We start from the raw sequence: 19968 nt of genomic DNA on the forward strand, positions 1-19968 counted from the left end.
CAATTCGTATGTGTTTCTTTGTGACTTCGACCCTCCGACTCGGAGCCCGAGAAGGATGCAACATGTCGAATGCAACAGCCAGATGTTTTTTTCAGACGAAACAGTTGCATTCGGTCGATCTGCGAAGCTCCATTTGGCAACACGTGTTATGTTGTTTCGTTAAATAACGATGACGTCACATTGACGTATTCGACACGTTTTTAGGCGAGACGAGTTCCAATGTGCGAGCCGACTTAGAGCGTGATGCGACATCTCTTTGCAGCAGTGTCACTTGTCTCTGTTGGCAACTTTGTATGCCTTGCTTAGAGGGGAGCATTCCACTTATGATTTACATGGTTGAATTTAGCTACGTGTCTACATTCATATATTGTCATATATATTATTCATATATATTGTCAAAATGCGGAACTACTGCTTCGAACTGAGGCCCAATACTTCTGCTGGCAACCAATGATTGAATGTACCAACTCAACAATCCCACCATGATAGTTGCTTATAGTGATGGTGACTGTAAGTAACAATTAATAGGTATATAGATAAAAAACAAGTTTCACCTAATATTCCAATTTTAGTACCTACTACAAATATTATTAATACGCTGAGTTAACAAAATAAGTATTGAAATATTTAAAAAAGAAAATATATATTTTCAGGCGATTAATATGCGGTGAAACACGTTGCATCAATTTAATCTACAAACCACACTGTAGGTGCCAGAGGCAGAGCTTTTTGTCTACCCAGTTTTGCGCTCAATTTAACCGAGTGGCGTGCAAGTAATTCTGTAAACGCGTTTTAAATGTCTGCAATCTACACACATGCCTACACTTAGATCTCAAGATTTTTACTTCATCAATATGCACGTAGTTAATCTCAGTGTTCAACCAGAGTGTTCTCATTAATTAAACATTCATATAAAACATATACCTGCAGTAAAAGAGAGGTCCATAGTACAATATTATATGGAATGGTATTCGCTGGGCAAAACTTTCAAGGACAAAAAACTGAATAATTGGATGAGGGAATGCGATTTAATATAGTTTGGTAAAACGTATAGGCACAAAAAAAGACAAACGTTGAACAAATTTAGTCGTCTAGTGGTACTCAAGAGATGTTCATAAGGGAACATAAACCGGGTATACGACATCAATTCGTTCTGTGGAAGCACGTCACAACAAGATGCATAGAACCGACAGGAATGCAATAAAGGGCTTCGTTGAATAGTAACCTAGGTTGATGACGATGATGACGTAAATTGCCCCATACTAACTGGTCTAACTCCTTCAATTTTCTGTTAGCTCGAATTGCTCATATTTATAAAGGCTATACTTCAATCCGTACCTACTAATTATTAACGTTATTTGCGGTGAAACAAAAACATTTGTACAAACTTATTAAAGTAACACCTAGTGTTATTGTTTTGTAATGTATAGTGATTATAATTAATTTTCTTCATCATTTTAATACATAATACCCCGTTTACACGTGCATGGATTTACTGCCGACAGTACATATTATTGCGACCATAACAAAGAAATGCGCGTGTAAACATGTAAAGATTGCATGCATGAACCAAAAAAGTTCGGAAGCATCTGAATTTTTACGCGACTGTTGTATTTGATTGATATCTGCGTCTGCGCAATAGAACAATAGTGGCGAACCTGGCAGTAAGTAAACGAACTACATCGCGCAGAGACTCACTTTGAGGTTATCCGATTTTAACTACCTGTCAAATAGTACTATAAAATGACAGCTTCGCGTTTCGCTTACTCTTGAATAATGTGGTTGGCGACACAGTCAGCACTTTTATGGGTAAACAGTAAGTTATTATCGCGATAGTTTAAAATATAGGTACACTATTGCTGCACGTAAATCTATTGCGCTATAAGCTTATAAATCTGTCTGGTTGAATATGGAGGTAACCGACGTTGAAACTAATAATCTAGAGTCTGTGCCCAAAAGTAAAACGGAGGTTAATCCTACGTGCATAGAATATGCCAAATTAATCGTAATGCTTCGTACATGAGATAAAAACACAAGTCGAATCAATGACCCTGAATAATAGGCCAACCATGGACTGAAACCGTATGCGGTTTTGAACCGTGTGCTATACTAAGCTTATCTTTTCTAGTCATGGAAATATATTTACACAAAGTATATTATAAGCATCTGATCGTATCCGTTTATGCCATACACTTACACTTACAAATTTAGTGAAAATATATTTTCATGAACAAAAATCATAAGTTTAGTATGGCACACGGATCTAAACCGCATACGGTTTCAGTATATAGGTGGCCTCTTAATAAATTTCACACAGCAATATAGAATTATCTTGTTTTTCTTTTGTTATAGGGAATTAATTAATCAACTACAAGTCGGTCAAACTTCGTAATAGAAGTTGAATAATGTTAAGTATATTATACATATATATATATATTATATATATAATGTTAATTATAACGTACAGTAAGTTTATGATGAATGTCTATAATAATATGCTGCATGTGTATATACTTAGGTCATGCCTGAATTTGAAGCCAATTTCCAATAATACGAAAAGCTGAAAATAGGACGGAACTGGAGTTTAAAATGTCGCAAAGTTTGCACTTCCGATGGGTTCTGTTTGCATATCGTTATTGAGCTTGGCTGATTGGCTGCTGGCCGATTTCTGAAACGTCACGAACCGATGGTCAATATTCCGACGCAAAGTTACCTAGTTATAAACATAGACTTAGTCTAAATTAATATGACTAGTATTGAAATTTAATAGATAATATGATTTGTATATATATATCGCTGTATTTCCCTTCTATTGAAGAATGTCTTATATTTATATTGAGATATTTCCATGGCAGAATTATATCGTTCAATTAAAAGCCAGGACACATTTTCTCTACTACTTCTGAATGCTAGATTATAAAATTCTGAACATATCTTACAACTTTTAAAATGCAAAATTATTCTAAACACACAATTTTCTTGTCACGAATAATACGAATTGATTTTTAATTCCATCCGTAAGTAATACAATTACAACGTGATAAAGTAGTGGCAGATTTAAATACTATTTAATAATTAGATCTGCAATCGAGACTAATATTTTTTAAAATAAATATATGTCCAGAGGTAGTATATCAATGGTCTAGAGTCACTTTGTCACTCTAGCGTCTGAATAGTATCTTCAAAAATGATCTCCCATTGAGTCTTAAGCGTCAAGTGTTCAACTGATGTGTGCCACTAACGCTCACGTATGCATGTAAAAAATGGACTGATAATGTAATAGAAATAAAAAAATACGAATAGCGCGACGTGGCATGAAAAGATTTATGTTGGGCATAACACGCAAAGATCGGGAAAAAAAACAAATGGATAAGGAAGGAGAAAAGAGTACGCGAAGTGATAGAAGTCGCTAAGCAGATGAAATGGCAAACGGCTGGACATGTCGCTCGGCGAGTGGACAACCGCTGGACGAATGCCGTCATACAGTGGTACTCAAAGAGCGCTAAATTTCCACAGGGACGCTCTAACACCCACTAGATAAATGAAAAGTTTGGTAGATGTATATGGCAGCGAACAACTAGAGACCGAGAAAAGTGGAGGGAGCTCGGGTAAGTCTTCATCCAGCAGTGGATCATTTTATAAATAAAATAACATTTTCAGCTTTACAAGTTGAATATACCAATAACTGACAAAAAATTACATTTTGAAAACCTGAAAGTAAATGAATACTTGATTCACCTCATATAGGATAGATTGATAGTGTTGCACACGACAATCACGTATTTAAAAATTCTTTCATCGAATATTTAGAAGAGATGTATTTTAAAATTGGAACATCCGGCACGACACAAAGCTTGAGTTGTTCACCATTGAAGTGTGCCGGAGAGTTTATGGACGTGCATTAAAAAATAAAATGTTGAATTTGTTTTTTTTTATTGTATTAATGAATTAACGATTTACAACGTATTATGTAGCTGTCCGTATCGGTTGAGCTTTCTCAATTTTGCGCCTAAAATGCCCACCAGAATGCAGATGTTGTGGCCTTTTCCCCACCATCTTAAAGTTTGATTTGGACCTGACATTAATTTACCATTAAACGACTGCTTTATCTATCTATACAATGGTATACTTTTTGTCTCGCTATGTATATTTCTTTAACAGTTGTGTGTAAGCGATATTAATGTAACTCTACTAAGCCGTTGCTGACCAGAGCGTACTTCAGTGAAACGGCAAATAATTTTCAACAGTAGGTGTGACGAATTTCTCACTAGTCTACAATCAGAGACAGACAGTCGGGGTGTCCGCACGTCGATTTGTTTTGTCATGACGTCGGATGAAAATATTCTTAAATCGTGTAAAGGTGACTAAAATACTTTACGTATGTACTTAAAAAAGAAAACAAGTCAATGAATATACTATTATTATTAGTAATATAACAATAAACATAACATTAAATGGACGCATGTTGGATTTTTATGACAAATTATATTTCATTCGACACGCGTCATTTGCACAATACGCGCATCGCCTAGCCACGATCTTTTTAGACCATCCCTCAACTGAAGTATAACCTTAATATAAAAAATGCGTCAAAATTTTACACTTCAAAATACCCCTTACGATGTTCATAATATTAATAACCAATCAAAAATGGTACGTCTCGTATAAATTATTGTGTTTTAATGCTTAGTCACAAAGTGATAAAAACACGAATTCATAATACACATTGCTCATAAACTTAACCAATTAAACGAATATACAAGATGTGAACCCTTTTGTTGGTGAAAATGGTTATATAGAAAAGGTATGTGGTAAGTTGAAAGCTGTAAATATCTCTCGCGCCGTGTTACTAACTTACTCCAACTTTGACGAGAGTTGGAGTTTGGGTGGCGAGATAGACGATTGCGTCAAAGCTATTTCAATAATATTATTTCTTCAAATATATAAACATTTTAAAGAGTATTTCCGTCGCGCCTAATATCAAAATTTTGAAATACACTTATACTAATTCGATACATGATTTTCAAAACAAACGAACATAGAATTTACTGTCATTCGTCTTTACGTAAATTAATTGCTATTTATATTACACCTACGAGCGTTTAATTGATACTGCTTCATTTATAAAATGTGGTAGGTACCTAGTTATTAAAAAGCATGAAGAATATTACATGACAATTAAAAAAGTGTTATTAAAATAAATTAAAATCAGTAATACCTACCCATTTTTATAAAATACAAAGTCTGCTGTGTCTTCCGTAAAATTGAAATACTGATGTACTTTGTGGGTGTTATGCAAAATAAAATCAAAAGTTACATACTATGGATTCAACTACTTGAATTAAGAGAGAATTTTTTTATTACTTTGGATAAGTGATTACACCCCACACCCTCATTTCCGTTAAAAGACAGGAATTAAACGTATAAATAATATTCATCGGCCAATAATTTATAGAATAAAGCAGAATGGTATGTTACACCGAGCAAGACATTTTAATAACCTATTTACAAAAAAAAATACACTTTATGGCTGTTATAAATCCACTTTTTTGTACCTAATACTGAAAAAAACCACTCTACTATTTTTATGTTTTACTACCAAATATAAACCCTTAGCCCGGTCACACATACAAAATCAAGAGTGAAGATGACTCCTCAACGTCAAACGCACTACATTACGTTACATGTGTTTTGTGAATGACAACAAAATCACATCGAGAGGTAGTTAGACGAGTTTGTATGTATGTGTGACTGGTCTCAATACACACGGCATTTGCTTCCATAGGGAGTAGTATAAGGCAGCTATCATTCTTTTAATTTTATTTGCTCTCTGGGCGATGATATTTTCGGACACCCTTGCTTAAAGTTATTTCATTCGTCATATTTTTTTTGTATTATAAAATTAATATTAATTAATTCGTAACCCGGTTTTAATTAATTATATCGACGCAGATGTCTTGTGTATACTTTGCTTCATACGTCACCGCAAGTGCTGCCTAAGTTACTCAGGCAAACTCCTAAGATCAAGTTGCTACGAGCTTGATGGATACCGCCTAACTCCTAACCTCATACCCTTATCACCGGAGAGTCGGGGCACCTACTTCTGCGAGTATTATATTATATTCTCATAATTATATAGCTTTAACCATTATATTTACGTGATTTTATAGTTATACGTCATACTAGATTCATGAAGATTCTATATGTACAATAGTATGTATATGTTTTCAACAACAAAAATGCCGACCAATATTTAAAAAAAATAATATAGCCTACTAATCGATACATAATATTACTCCTACAAGATTTATAAATATTGAATCTTACAATAAAATACTATGGCAGCGTAGTAGCCTGATATATTTTTAAATATTTAAGTATATAATAATTATAATATAGAACCTTCAGAAAAAGTAAAATTAATAAATAACTACTTACATGATTTCATTACATAATACTTTACCGATTATTTCATGGGATGTCTCTCATCTATGGCCAAACGCCACTGGGTTATTAAATTAATAACAAATGGTGTGTTGGTTTAGTAACACTTATGGTTTAATTTAACCAATATAATGAAATTAACTAATGTGTCATGAAAACCCCTCATGGCCGATTTGAAAAATAACGTCTACAGTAGTTCTCGGCCAATCTCCCAAAATCACCAACCTTTTGGTTAGCAAAGGTGTAGGTAGATAGAAGTGGACGAGATAGTTTTATTTGATTCAAAGTCGGCCGGCCAACCACGTTAATTGCTCTACTCTATTGTAAATTTCAACAATTATTATAAAAAATAAAGTATCGGTTGACAATTAAATGTAGTAGGTACATCATGCATTTGAAGTAGGTATCTATCAATGACAAGTCAAAATATATTTGAATTAATATTATTATTAACTGCTTTGGCTGTTTTATCTTCTAGTATACGGATTATGGTTTACAAATTGTAACGAGAATTTCGTGCTTAGTTACCATACATTGACGTCGATGGTGTTGAAGATTATTAAAATGGAGAGCAAAACAATTATTTTTTTGATATTATTAAGTACTTAAATATAATTTTTGTTAACTTTAAATATCTAAAAAAAAAATTAATAACTATTGAGAAATCGGATATAAAAACATGACAACTTTCATTGCGACGTTGCCGCGCTAATTCAAAATTTCGCAGCTGTCATTCTATTTTGATATAATAGATAGATGGCTTTCGACGTTATTTCGATTTATCGTAGGCACTACCAACATTATATTCTATGCATTTGAGGTAAATATAATACCGTTTTTTATTAGTTCCCATAATATATGGATACATTTTTGAGACTATTTATTTCACTATATTCCCGAGAAGAAACGGCGCCATTTGTCAGAAGGGTAGAATCGGAGCACAGCGTGAATGATATTGGTTTTATAATGGATTCTTAGTTGACAAAGGTAGTAGTGATTGTGAAACCCATTGAATGTATTTTGCCGTAATATTTCTTTCGATTACTAAGCCTTTTTATCATTGAACGCTTTTTATTTATCACTCTGTAAGTATATAAAATATACAGTAATATATTTCCCGCCAGTCGATGGAAATGTCATCAAAATGAAATATAACCAAAATCTAAGCTAGCATATTTTCCACATATAATTAAAAATACTTTTAACGTGACTACAGTAGCGTCGTTGCATTATTATGATCATTAATAGGTTTTACCCTACTTAACCCTAGAGGTGTATCTAATTTTAATTGTTTTTATTTTTTTGCATACCTACTCGAAATGGGGTAGTAAGTACCCCATACCTCGATTAATCAGAACATCTGCATCGCTTCAACCCTCCGCCGTCAGCAGTGAATCATTACACAATATACACCGTATATTGATTCCGGCCGTTCACGCTTTCGCGTATTCAAAACATTAAAAAAATAAGTTGTATTTTCAATGAAATAAAAACATTTAAACTCTTTAGCTGGGTTCTGATATGCAATAGAATAATATAATAATAAACTATTTATTTTATTCGACGAATAATTCTCAACATATGAGAATGTAATACTTTATATATTGATCATACATAATTTAAAAATGCTAAAAATTATTAGTTAATTTGGTCGTAATTAAATAGGATGCCCGTAGCTTAATTTTTAAAGCACATTGGCATCGGGCGTCGTATTTTTTTCAAGAAAAAAAAAGTTTTTTTTTAGTAGGTATATACTGAGGTGTTTTTAAATTAGGTATGTTCAATAATTGGACTAAAGTCCAATACGCACAGGGGGAATATGTCTAGCAAACAGTTATAAAAAAATCATTCGGCAGGATAAAACAAAACAGACAAAAAATAATAACTAATACCTAACTAATAATATAGTGCCCACAGTAAAATAGAAGCTACAATCGCCGCTTATTGATCCATAGGTTATGAATTTAAAAAATTAAATTAACTTCTTGTTTCTTCAAACAAAAATCAAATGACCAACACTAAGAAAATTCTACTTTAAAAATTCGTTGCCAAGTGGAAAAGTATTGAGTTATATTATTAAAAATGTTTCGAATTATCAACGGAATCGCTTCGTGAACTTTAGTCTACGAGGGCGATATGATTCGCTTCTATTATATATGCATATATATGAATCTGATGAATATCCATAGTGGTTTCAATACAATAGTGTGTAGCATATTGCATAGGTCAGAAATGCACAGTATATTAAAAATCACCTATTTATTAACCTTCTTCCGCTTTAGGGGCAGTGGGTAATCAGGTACCCCTTGGATGATAAAGTGGAACATGTCATGCGATATATCTGTGCACAAGATAAAAAGGATAAGCATTTAATTATTATAATTTTAATGTGTTGTTTATTGATATGTTAACTAAATTATTAATACAATAATTAGCAAGAAACAATTTCCGACGCAAAAGTTTGCGGCGCGAAGTCACATAACGGAATCCATCGATTTACAATGAACCATCATTATTTAAATAAATAATACATATCATATAATAACGTACCAGCAAGGCGGGCTAGATAATATGCATCCTTACAAGCGGTAAGAAACAAACTGAGATAGTTGGGGTGATTTGAGAATTCTCGGACAAAGCAATTATTTTTAAGCGACGGTACCTAGTAGACTATCAAAGATGGAAACAAAATAAAAAAGGCCAATACCAGTCAAGTGTTGTGGTACTAAAAATGACCTTCGTAGTCTAGTTCGTAAAGCACTGGCCTTTCATCCAGGGGCCCGGGCTTAATTTCCGGTAAAGTCACAACATGTTTATTTGATTTTCTCAAATTATGGGTGTTTGTGATTAATTCTCTTCTATTACTAACTACACTACTGTCATTGGACTTCGTAGCCTGTTGTCGTATTATAAGGAATATATTAATTTAATATAAACGTACATAAGTAAGGACCCGATGCAGAGATATCGCCATTAAATTAACCTAACTAAGAGCAAGATACTTAATATGTAAGTATCTATATATATTATATATGTATATATCTAAGTATATATTAAATAGTGGCGGAATTCAATAAAATTCAAGAGGATATACACGCATGTAGGTAGTATTGTATTTCGATTATTTGTACGCAAGATCAAATTAATTATAACGAAGTATAATATGATTTTTATTTGAATTATGTGTACGATATTTTGTCATTCCTTACTAAACGGCCGCTAAAGATAAGGCGGTTATTAAAACCATTTTGATTCGACTAAACATATTGGCCCTAATAATGTAACCAAACCAAAGAAAGGTATCAACATAACGCTGAGAATAAGTATTTTTCTTTAGTTACCAATTCGACCATTCTAAAATCGTTCTGGAGTCCAAACTAATCATCTTTGATAGAACTGAACTTGGTCAAACTTCTGGAGGGACAACATATAAAGACACACAGTTATAACCAAACTGACAGAAAGTAAAGATAGATATTGAATTTTCCACTGACCGTCTTTATTCATGTTGGCCTGGAAGCACTTGGCGAGTCTGCAAGCTCTGCACTGGTTGCGGTGCGTCTTGTCCACCGGACATCGTCCTTTCAGCTCGCCTCCGGCCTTGCACGTGTACACCCGATTCCGATGGATCGATCTCTTGAAGAAACCTGAACACCCTGGAGTAAAATATTTATTCAGTTTAACTATACAAACGTAGATTAAAAACAGGAGATAAACTGACTACTGCAAATCCGTTTTTCGAAAGCGTTAATTGACAATAATTAGTAATAGAAAGACATTTTATCAATTAATTAATTAAAATTAAAGAGTTTGAAGACAGTATAAACAGTTTTGTCTGCTCAGTATGATATTTTCAATTAATACAAAATACATTTTGAAATGTGCTACTAATATTTTATTGACACAAAATATTTATTAAAAACAATAAAATAAATTAAATGATAATTTCTCTATTCGAAAATAATTCAATCAAAGTTTCTCAAAATACATTGCTGATTAAATGTAAGATTATATTAAATGATATAGGTAATAATATGATGTTATATTGTCTTACCTACAATATACTCGTATATTAAATCAAGTTTTTGAAAGAGAATTGCTAAGCGGGTGCAACTAGTCCTGATCTTGATAAAATTGTGTGAAGTATGTACCTACTATATTAATGACTCATAAATTAATAATAATATTCTTGTTTAATTCATTTACAGACGATTTTAATTGATAATATAAATAATATGCTACAATGATACGTCATGAATTTTAAATTAGTAGCTTACCATCGCAGCTGTAAATCCCATAGTGTTTTCCAGAACTACGATCTCCGCAAACATTGCATGGGATGTCTAGAAGTCTGTCACCTGTAAAAAACAATTAGTTATTAATGTACTTGTAAAGTACAGCGTCCGAACTGCGTTGGATGTGTTATGTACCTATATAAATATGGGTATGTAAAGTTTTCCAATTAGTTTAATATCTTCTGTTGTTTATTACGTATTATATAATAAAATTCAAAATTAAAAACTGGAGATTAATGTTACAATAAATTAATACTGTCACATTAGTCGATATGTGTCAACTCGCCTCCTTTAAATGTCAATGGTTAGCTAATTGGAAAATATACTGTTCCAATTACTATCAAAATTGTCATCCTGAGAACTTATAATAAATTGCCTTTCTCTCGGTTTTGGCAGTGTAAACAAGAATATAGTATAAAAAAATGGCGAAAGGGATGGTGTTTCTGTTTATTTTCTCATTAATAAACTGCGGCCATGCGGGTATTTGTAGTTATTATATAAATTTATCGTAGTAGTAATATACATATCACCATATTTAACCACGGTCAACCCACTACTGTATGAAATTACATACGGTTTATTTTGTGGCCTTTTGTCGTTATGCACAACATGTATATTTCCATGCCACGTTAAACGTAACGACTACTAATTTTTACAACGTTTTTCTCAGCTCGTATTCTTATTTGTCAGGTGGTTGTTTGTCCGGTACAAATCTTGCAATCGATTTTTCACTAACTTCCAATTTCGACATTTGAAACTTTTAGAATATATCAGAACACGATGCCAATGCATTTTTTAATACTTTTAGCCATCTTTAGGTAGAATGGCTTTCATTTTCACTTAATTCTGTTTTGTATGAAAAGTTATTTCGGAAGAAATCCGTAAAAAGTAAAACTATTATTGGTTGCTAAGTCGGTCTTAGCAACTAAATTATTAATATTAATATATACGTGCGTTACTATGGAAATCAATATGACATTTCAGTATTATTTCTATCAAGTATTTTTTTTGATCGTTTAAGCTAGTCAAGTCAAGTTTATATGATCCAACAGAAAATTTAAAAACTCTGTATATAAAAAGTTCTTTTTATTTTGTAATTATTTAGACATAAGAATATAGATACTAGAAAACATATAAATCGATTAGTTTGGGAAAATTATGTTTTGTATCTTGTCTTTGTATGTTTTGTAAACATATAATTTCAATGAATCAATTTATCATCTAAAATAGGTTTGAGTTTGAACGTATAATTTTTACAGTATAAATAAATGTATGATTAAGACTTGTTTTGTGTATAATAACTCAATTTCGGTAAAAACTATACGTATAATACGTTTGCACCAACCCATTGAATCATGATGTGTCTAGCAAAAACTTTCTTTCGAATTTTACCGTCTAAACTAGAACAAAGAACGTTTCCAAGAAGAAAAATCCGCAATAGAGCTTACGGAAAAGAAAATATCACATATGTAGCTATATATTTCACACGTGTGTTAGTGTCAGCGTGATATAGTGGTAAATAAACTTCTAAGCGTGCTTTTGAATTGTCCACGTCTCGGTTCTTAGGGTCGTGATCTTGTGTAAACATCGACAACTATCGCACGTTTAAAATATCAGAAGAAAAGGGAAACGTAATGTAAATCAAAATCGATTTGTATTTATTGTCAAGGAAATAGTTTTAAGGCGTCTTAAAGTGTTTATATTAGTATGAAATTTTGACTTTAAATTTACTTTGTTAAACTTATAAAAGAGGGTATTATAAATTAAATTATTATATCATCTGAATATTTTAGTTTTATTATAAAAATCTATTAAGAAACATCCTGTAAAAAATTAAGTAAGTGGGATTAGAACACGCGTTTTTCTCTTTCTATATGAGTACTTTCAATCAATTAATCGATACAATTGTCTCTCTTCCACATATTTGCGTATGTACAATAAAATATATGTTTTAAAATCCACGTAGAAATGTTTACCACTTTTATATTTTCAATCAACATAATGACATTATTAACATTTTGTTCTGAATTGAAATATCTCAGATTGTTACAATAGTAATAAATTCATTCTTGAAGCGTTGAAGGGCTTAGAATAAAAGTCTCTCCACTTTATCTGAGATGGAATCTTCAGTTTGTTGTGTAAGTAACCTGGGGAAGTGACAGTTTTAAAAAAATTGATAATTATTAACAGTATAAATCGGAAAATAGAAAAGACTGAATTTTAAACTCAGTAACTTGCGACAGGATCTTCATTGGTGTCGGCAAACCACTCAGCTGTCCAGGGTTAACCTGGTGAGAATTACGCGCATATAATATGACCTACTGATTATGATAACCATGATATATATAGCTATTACTTAATTTTATATATTTAATGTTTAACGATTGCTACATCATCTACGGCGTGGCGTAGAGCGTAAATTAAATAAGCGTAGAGACTCTACATATCGATAAGAACGAACCACATAAGAGTATTTTTTCTTTGAAGTAGACTTATTTGTCTTAGATACTGTATTATTTTATATGATAAACGTAATTTTACTAAGCAAAGAAAATGTCTTTTTATGAAGGTATGAAATAGATTTATTTTCTATTTAAATGTTCAACACTATGTACCACATGATATGAAATACTTTTATTTAACACACTTTGGAACATCTTATTAAACAATTATAGTTGTTAGAATAAAGAGAAAAGAATATTTTTAGAATATAAAGACGCTGGAGAAAACATTCACTATAAAGACGACGCCTAAAAAATATACCTATAAAAAATTATACAAAAATGAACCTTTAGGATCACTAATTTTCATTCATAGTCTGAAATTGGGAAGTACTCTATATTTCTTTTGTATATAAGTCACACTTAAATTTGCCCCAGAGAGTTTTATAAGGAACAGCAAGAAGCTCAGTCTAAAAAACATTCAACATCTTTGTTTACACTGAATGGGACTTTAATATTTACTAATTAAACTAGCACGGCCAAAATGTTTAACTACAATTGAAATGTTATTTCAAATTCTGTTAATATTGGTAATCATATTTTGTTATTTCGAAACAAACTAACTATTAACAATAGGTTTATTATAGTTGTACAATGGCTTGCATAATAGGGATGTGGAAGTCAATGACTGATTTTGGGATAAAAAAATAAACACCATAAATTCCAACTACCTGTGCACCTATTATAAATATAAATGGACGACTGCCCCAGAATCATATCCTGTAACTAAGAATAATTATTATTAATATTTGATAACACATTATTTTGTGTAATAGTACTTATTGGTTTGACTAATTATGTTAATAGGCCTCTTTGAAGTTAGGTGTAGGGATATTGTTATTTTTTTGATAAATACTAACGCATATTTTAAAAATATCGGTATGACTGTTTTGAAGCCTCCTTTAAAAATCTTATTAATTATCGCTGTGTCTGTATGAAAAGATTACATTTACATAATTAATATTTTTAGATAATTTTGTTTAAAGATATCCGTATTATTTAGGTGGCTTAGATTATTAAATATAGTAATTACTTCAGATAAGAACGTATACGATAGATTGGAAAACAGTTTCTCCGTTTATATTGTATGATGATCTGACACAAAGGAGAAACGATGTTTTGTTTGACCAATACCCGAAGGACTTAGTTGGGATGATTCATGCAAAGAGGCATTTGAGTCGCTCTCGCTTGGGTTGGCATTATTGTAACTTTGAACAAGGAAATTTAAGACGATTGAAGGCTATACGTATTATACTAACAACGGTTGATTTTTTCATATATATTTAAATATTTTGTAAACACTTCCTCTTTGAAAAAAAAAATTATTACTTACCTAACTTGGTAAACCCAGAAAACCATCAGAAAATAACTTGACAGTAATTCCAATTCCATCAATAGACGTCTACTATTAAAAAGTTGTTGTCGTACTTTTCTTTGTGCTTTTAACATAACAATACATTATTAGAATTGTATACCTATTCTGTTTTTTTAAAATAATATTTAAAATAAAATCAAATAAGCCTTCTTCTTTGAGTGTAACTTTTTCTTACTGGTGTGACCATTTCAGCATTTTTTCTCTATTAAGATGACGTCCAATTAACGTGATCATTTTTCATCATTGTGGCATTTTTATTTAATTTCAAATTCATCAAAAATATTTCAGATCTATACATATCATTCTTAACATACCCCACGAAATAATGGAGACCTTTTTATAAAATTCATCATCAGCCTGAATCTATCCACTGCTGGATAAAGGCCTCTCCAAGCTGATCCCACTTCTCTCGGTGCTGTGCGTTCCGTTGTCACGTACTTCCGCAGAACTTCATTTCATCAATCCAGCGGCCTCTAGGTCTATCTTGCGAACGTTTTGTACTTCTTGGATATTTATAAAATAAATTGTCTTTAAATGGGCGTAAATTGGATAAAAAAATAAACCAGAAATTAATGATGTATTTAACATAAATATTAGAATACATTAGATTCAAATAATTTCAATTAAATACAACGTTGGGTTTTTTGATTATTAATGGTCACCTTTTTAATTTGCTAAAAACTTTTATATTAATAATTAATAATAAAAACACTCAACTATTTAAAAATTTATATTATGATATTTTGGTCTAGGAACAGAGACTAAGGAATTTAAATGGATTGTAAATGCAATCAAATTTACTGTACGTGAACAATGATTGTGCATATTTTTTTTATTAAATTTAACAAGTATTAAGTACCTACCTACCTTATTATACTGTAATCTATTTTATTGTTACTGTGAGAAAAACTGTCTGATATTGTTTTCATATTTCAAAATAAAAACTTCTTTTACTTAATCTCCTTCTTCCAATAGCGCCACGCTTAATTGAATTCTTGCACTTTATTTTAGTCATGGTAATCTTCTGCAGTCTCCATTGCTTCATTGTTCACACGTCTCCTCATTTGCCTCACGACTGGCCTTCTTCATTTTGCGTTCCTATTGAGGACCATTTTCGGTTCGAATGTCTTTAGTATGCGCAGAACATGACTTAATCGGCTAAATTCAACCTCAGAAATTTCAGGATAGTGACTAGACTTTGTACCCCATGCTCTCACTGATATATCTGCCGCAGAATCATCTTCTCAAACGTTTCCAGCTATTCTCATATTTACACGTACTTTTTGCTCCAAGAAATTAATTTTAAAGTAATGAAGAATAATATAATATTAATAAACGATAATGGATTATAAGTTACTATTGTTTATCATCGCCGTGTTTCACAGTTATTTTGTAGTTCCGGCAACGGCTATGACACGTGTTGTTTTATAATTTTGTATTTCAATATACGAGGTTCGGTTTATTCAGCTGTCAGCAGCTTATGTAGGTATGTACATTATAATTTTGTACTTATAAGTTATTGTATTACTAGAGCTTCAGGTACTTTATAATGAAGGGAACTGGACACAATCTTGAATCAAATGGTAGATCGATCACAATCAAGCGCCACATTGTTTTCAAATTAACATATTTATTTCGGTACTGATTAAATACACATTTAACAAAGCACTTTCATATGGTAATTATACAACATATGCGGTTATAGAATTGGCTTTTTTATTATTGAAAGTGGTTCAAGATATTACATTCTCTCGCCCCGAAAAAAAACACGCCTAGGGAAGTTACATTTTGAATGGAATACTTGTTCGTGTTTTCATTATGGTCAACTTTTTTCAACTCAAAAAATATCTATATGTCTAGTTATGTAATTTTTTTCGCCACAGGATAGAGCGCGTCTTGATAAAAACGCGGCAAATTTAAATAAAACCAAACCGGCTCTGCTTTAGTGTTTATCCTAGTTATAATAATACATCAGATAACACGTGTTATCGATCTGTTATTATGATGGTAACACTACATAATATGATAATGAATTCAAGGCAATATCTGTAAATTTAATAATTCAAGAATCTAAAGTTGTGTTTGAATGCTGGCCGTTTTCACACATTAGGGTGATAACAATATAAATTTTGCTACAAATGAATCTACAATGCGCAATGATTTACAGCTAAATTAATCATTAATTTATCTTCAGCTTTAACATATTTAAATCCATGTACTTAGGTTATTTATTTATTATGTTGGTTTGTAAAGAAAGATAAAATTACGTGGGCTTAACTTATTATTGGTGAATAGTAAGTTTATTTTATTTTGAAATTATTACAATTGACGGATTACGTCATATACTATTCGTTCATATTCTATAAAGAAACAAAGGATAAGCTAAGTTGATTCTAAACTTTGTTTTGCGATGAATAGATCTACTTATCACAATAAAATGCGTTTAGTTAGTTTAGGCGAACATAGAAATAGTATACTATAAGTTGTCGAATTCCGCACATCGTCGACTATAAGATCGTCCAAGACGTTTGCCTCCATTGTCAGTTAATGCTTCACAAAGCTTCTCTGGCCACTTTGTGCCGGGAGCTATTTTCTAAGGGAGTGAGAGAGGATTTGTGAGGCGGCGTAGAGTCGAACCGTGGTTGAAAAGGGTGTATCGGAAAAGCTCCACAATGTACCCAAAAATAGAATATATCTATTTTTCTGTAAATAATTATCGCATTTTTCAATAATCTTCTGTTAGTGATTATTATATTTGGATAGAAATTTTTTTCTTCTTATTATCAACAATAAGTATTTATTGTTTTTTGACAATAATATGCAGCATTTTTCTAACCCTTTTAAAGTCTCGTCACTTACCTACTTCCCATATATCTAGATACATGATATTTGATACACAGGTGCTAATAATAATTAATAACAAATTCTATTAAAATTTCCATGCGGTCCGGTACTCCAAACATCGGTTTCCCCTTAATATGTTCTTAAAAAATAACTTTTGTTTATGACGCTATCGATCAAAAGTTTCACTACCTAATGCATTTCTCATTGAAGATTTTCATAAAATGAAAAAAAAATTGGAGTCGTCAATATACTTTTTGAGATATACGAACAGACATTGCCTTATTGTCATTTGGCTAAGGGTGAAGCCGTCAAAGGTGGAAGTCCACGATGGATATAGGAGGGCGGAGCAATATTATGTTGTGTATTTATTACGCCGTGTCCACACTGGCAATAAGTTGCTGGCAACCTCATTAAATTTCACGATGATTATCAAAAAAAATTTCACCAAATATTATTTTAATCTAAATTTAATGAGGTTGCCAGCAACTTATTGCCAATGTGGACACGGTTTCATCACCATCATCAACCGGGGTCAATCCACTGCTGGATGAAAGCCTCCCTCAACTCCCTCCACTCTTATCAGCTCTTTGTTTTTCGCTGCTACGTACATTTACCCAAAATTTGTAAGTTCGTCTATCCAGCGGGTTTTAGGGCGTCCCTCTGAGCCTTAGAGAGTTAGTGCCCCTTGGCATTTCTCTAGCGGTTGTCTGCTCACCGGGCTACATATCCAGCCGATTTTACTTTCATCTGCTTGGTGACTTCTATCATACCGCATACTCTTGTCTGCTTCCTTGGTTTATTCAGTGATATTTACGTATTATGCCCAACACTGCTTTCATTGCTACGTATTATAGTGGTACCTAAAAGGTACTTGTCAACTTTAATGGAAATACGTGGCAGTTAGTAATAGAGACCGAGAAAGTTTAATAAACTGAATTTGTAACTAATCAACCTAGTGAAGGTTTTTTGTATAACGTGCTACTAGATGACATATTTTTCATGGAATACGAACATATTTTATGGTAAAAGTTTCTTGATTTATCAATATTGCCATTAATAACTTCTCGAGAAATGAGAGGCTCAAAATATCTGAAAAATATCGTGAAATGAGAATTAACTTGTCTCATTATTTCTCAAAACATCTCGTTCGTAAGTTCTAAAATGAGTTGAGAATCTTTTGTGTATTATCAAAACTAGAAAACTACATTATATCGGTTACATGATGAGAGAACAAAGGTACGGTATTCCCCTTTTCTACTAGTACACTACTGTCATTGTGTGTTATGGCCCGTTGTAGTTTTAAAAATAATAAATAAGTGATAATTGTCTAGAGGGCACATGAAGAAAATATGTTGATATTTTTTTCTTAATAGTGCTATGAAATAGTTATTCAATATGTATCAATTATATTTTAATTAAAAATCAATTAACAGTAATTTCTGACTATAAGGTAAGCAATACTTTTTTTACAGTGAGAAAGTTTTCTTCCAACGCTACAAAAAATAATGGCAACCCTTCGTTCGGATCTTCCCCTTTCACAAAAAAAAAAGAATTAGCCGGATTACGTCAATCTCGCTAATTTCCTTTCTGGGTTTTTCTTACTTTCCTCCGAGAAATAAGAAAAGGCTTGGCGGGTGATTTTTACGCCTACTTGGGTTAGTATATTAAAAAAACTTTTATTTTTATCGCATTTATCTAAGTAATACATATAGGTACAATTACAAAAAAATGTGGCATATGCTTATATAATTTCCTAAGTAATTTCGAATCTGCTCACATACGTCATAAACTTTACTAATCACGTCAGAGAGCAAAGTGGTATAAAAAATGTATATTGAGTTTATCGCAGATAGACAACAACATAATCAATTGGATAAGAGGCATAAAAAAGTGCACGATGTAAGAAAAGTCAACAAAATGATGAAATTACAATGGGCACGATGTATCACTCGGCGAGTAGATACTTGTTGGTACCGAAGGAGCAATAACTACAGTTACGGCTGATGTATGTACTTGACAGCATAGCTAAATACCGAGAATTATTGTAGAATAGCTTTTTTTGGTAGGACAATAGGCCACGATGTCCAATGACAATAGTGAATTGCAATGTTAATACTGTAGTATAAGTGAAACAATCGAACATACAGACGTTGAGAAAATCACAAAAATATATTGTGACCACACCGGTAATGGAATCCAGACCTGTAATTGCAATTAGCTGTAATTGTATAAGTTAAGGGAGGCCTTGACGTATCACTTATTAATTACAAATTAAGCTTAATGTGTCTAATAGTTATATGAACTAAATAACATTTACACTCGTACACGTGATTTTATTTATTATTGTTGGGCCACTACTGAGTGAAGGTTATATTAAAAGACGTTTTACGAGGAATTTTAAATACTCATTGAAAAAGCAACATGCGTTTATGTGAAATACCGACGGCTTCGTATGTAGAGACGACTGCTTTACCAACTAGGCCAATATGGGTGATTGTTAGAAAAAAAT

At 32.0% G+C, this 19968-nt stretch overlaps 1 protein-coding gene across 1 annotated transcript in view; it reads right to left on the bottom strand.

Moving 5' to 3' along the window:
• Nucleotides 1-19968, bottom strand: part of LOC147078414 (protein dissatisfaction-like) — a 107780-nt gene that overhangs the window by 60201 nt on the left and 27611 nt on the right. Inside the window, exons 2-3 of the mRNA XM_085960469.1 lie at nucleotides 10722-10802; nucleotides 9939-10100 (exon numbers count right to left, since the gene is read on the bottom strand). Of these exons, the coding sequence (XP_085816595.1) occupies nucleotides 9939-10100; nucleotides 10722-10802 (243 nt within the window). The remainder of the gene's footprint in view (nucleotides 1-9938; nucleotides 10101-10721; nucleotides 10803-19968) is intronic.

This window comes from Rhyacophila brunnea, unplaced genomic scaffold (assembly GCF_057557595.1).
Source record: "Rhyacophila brunnea isolate RB1 unplaced genomic scaffold, BYU_Rbru_1.0 scaffold_11, whole genome shotgun sequence".
NCBI classification, from domain to species: Eukaryota; Metazoa; Arthropoda; class Insecta; order Trichoptera; family Rhyacophilidae; genus Rhyacophila; species Rhyacophila brunnea.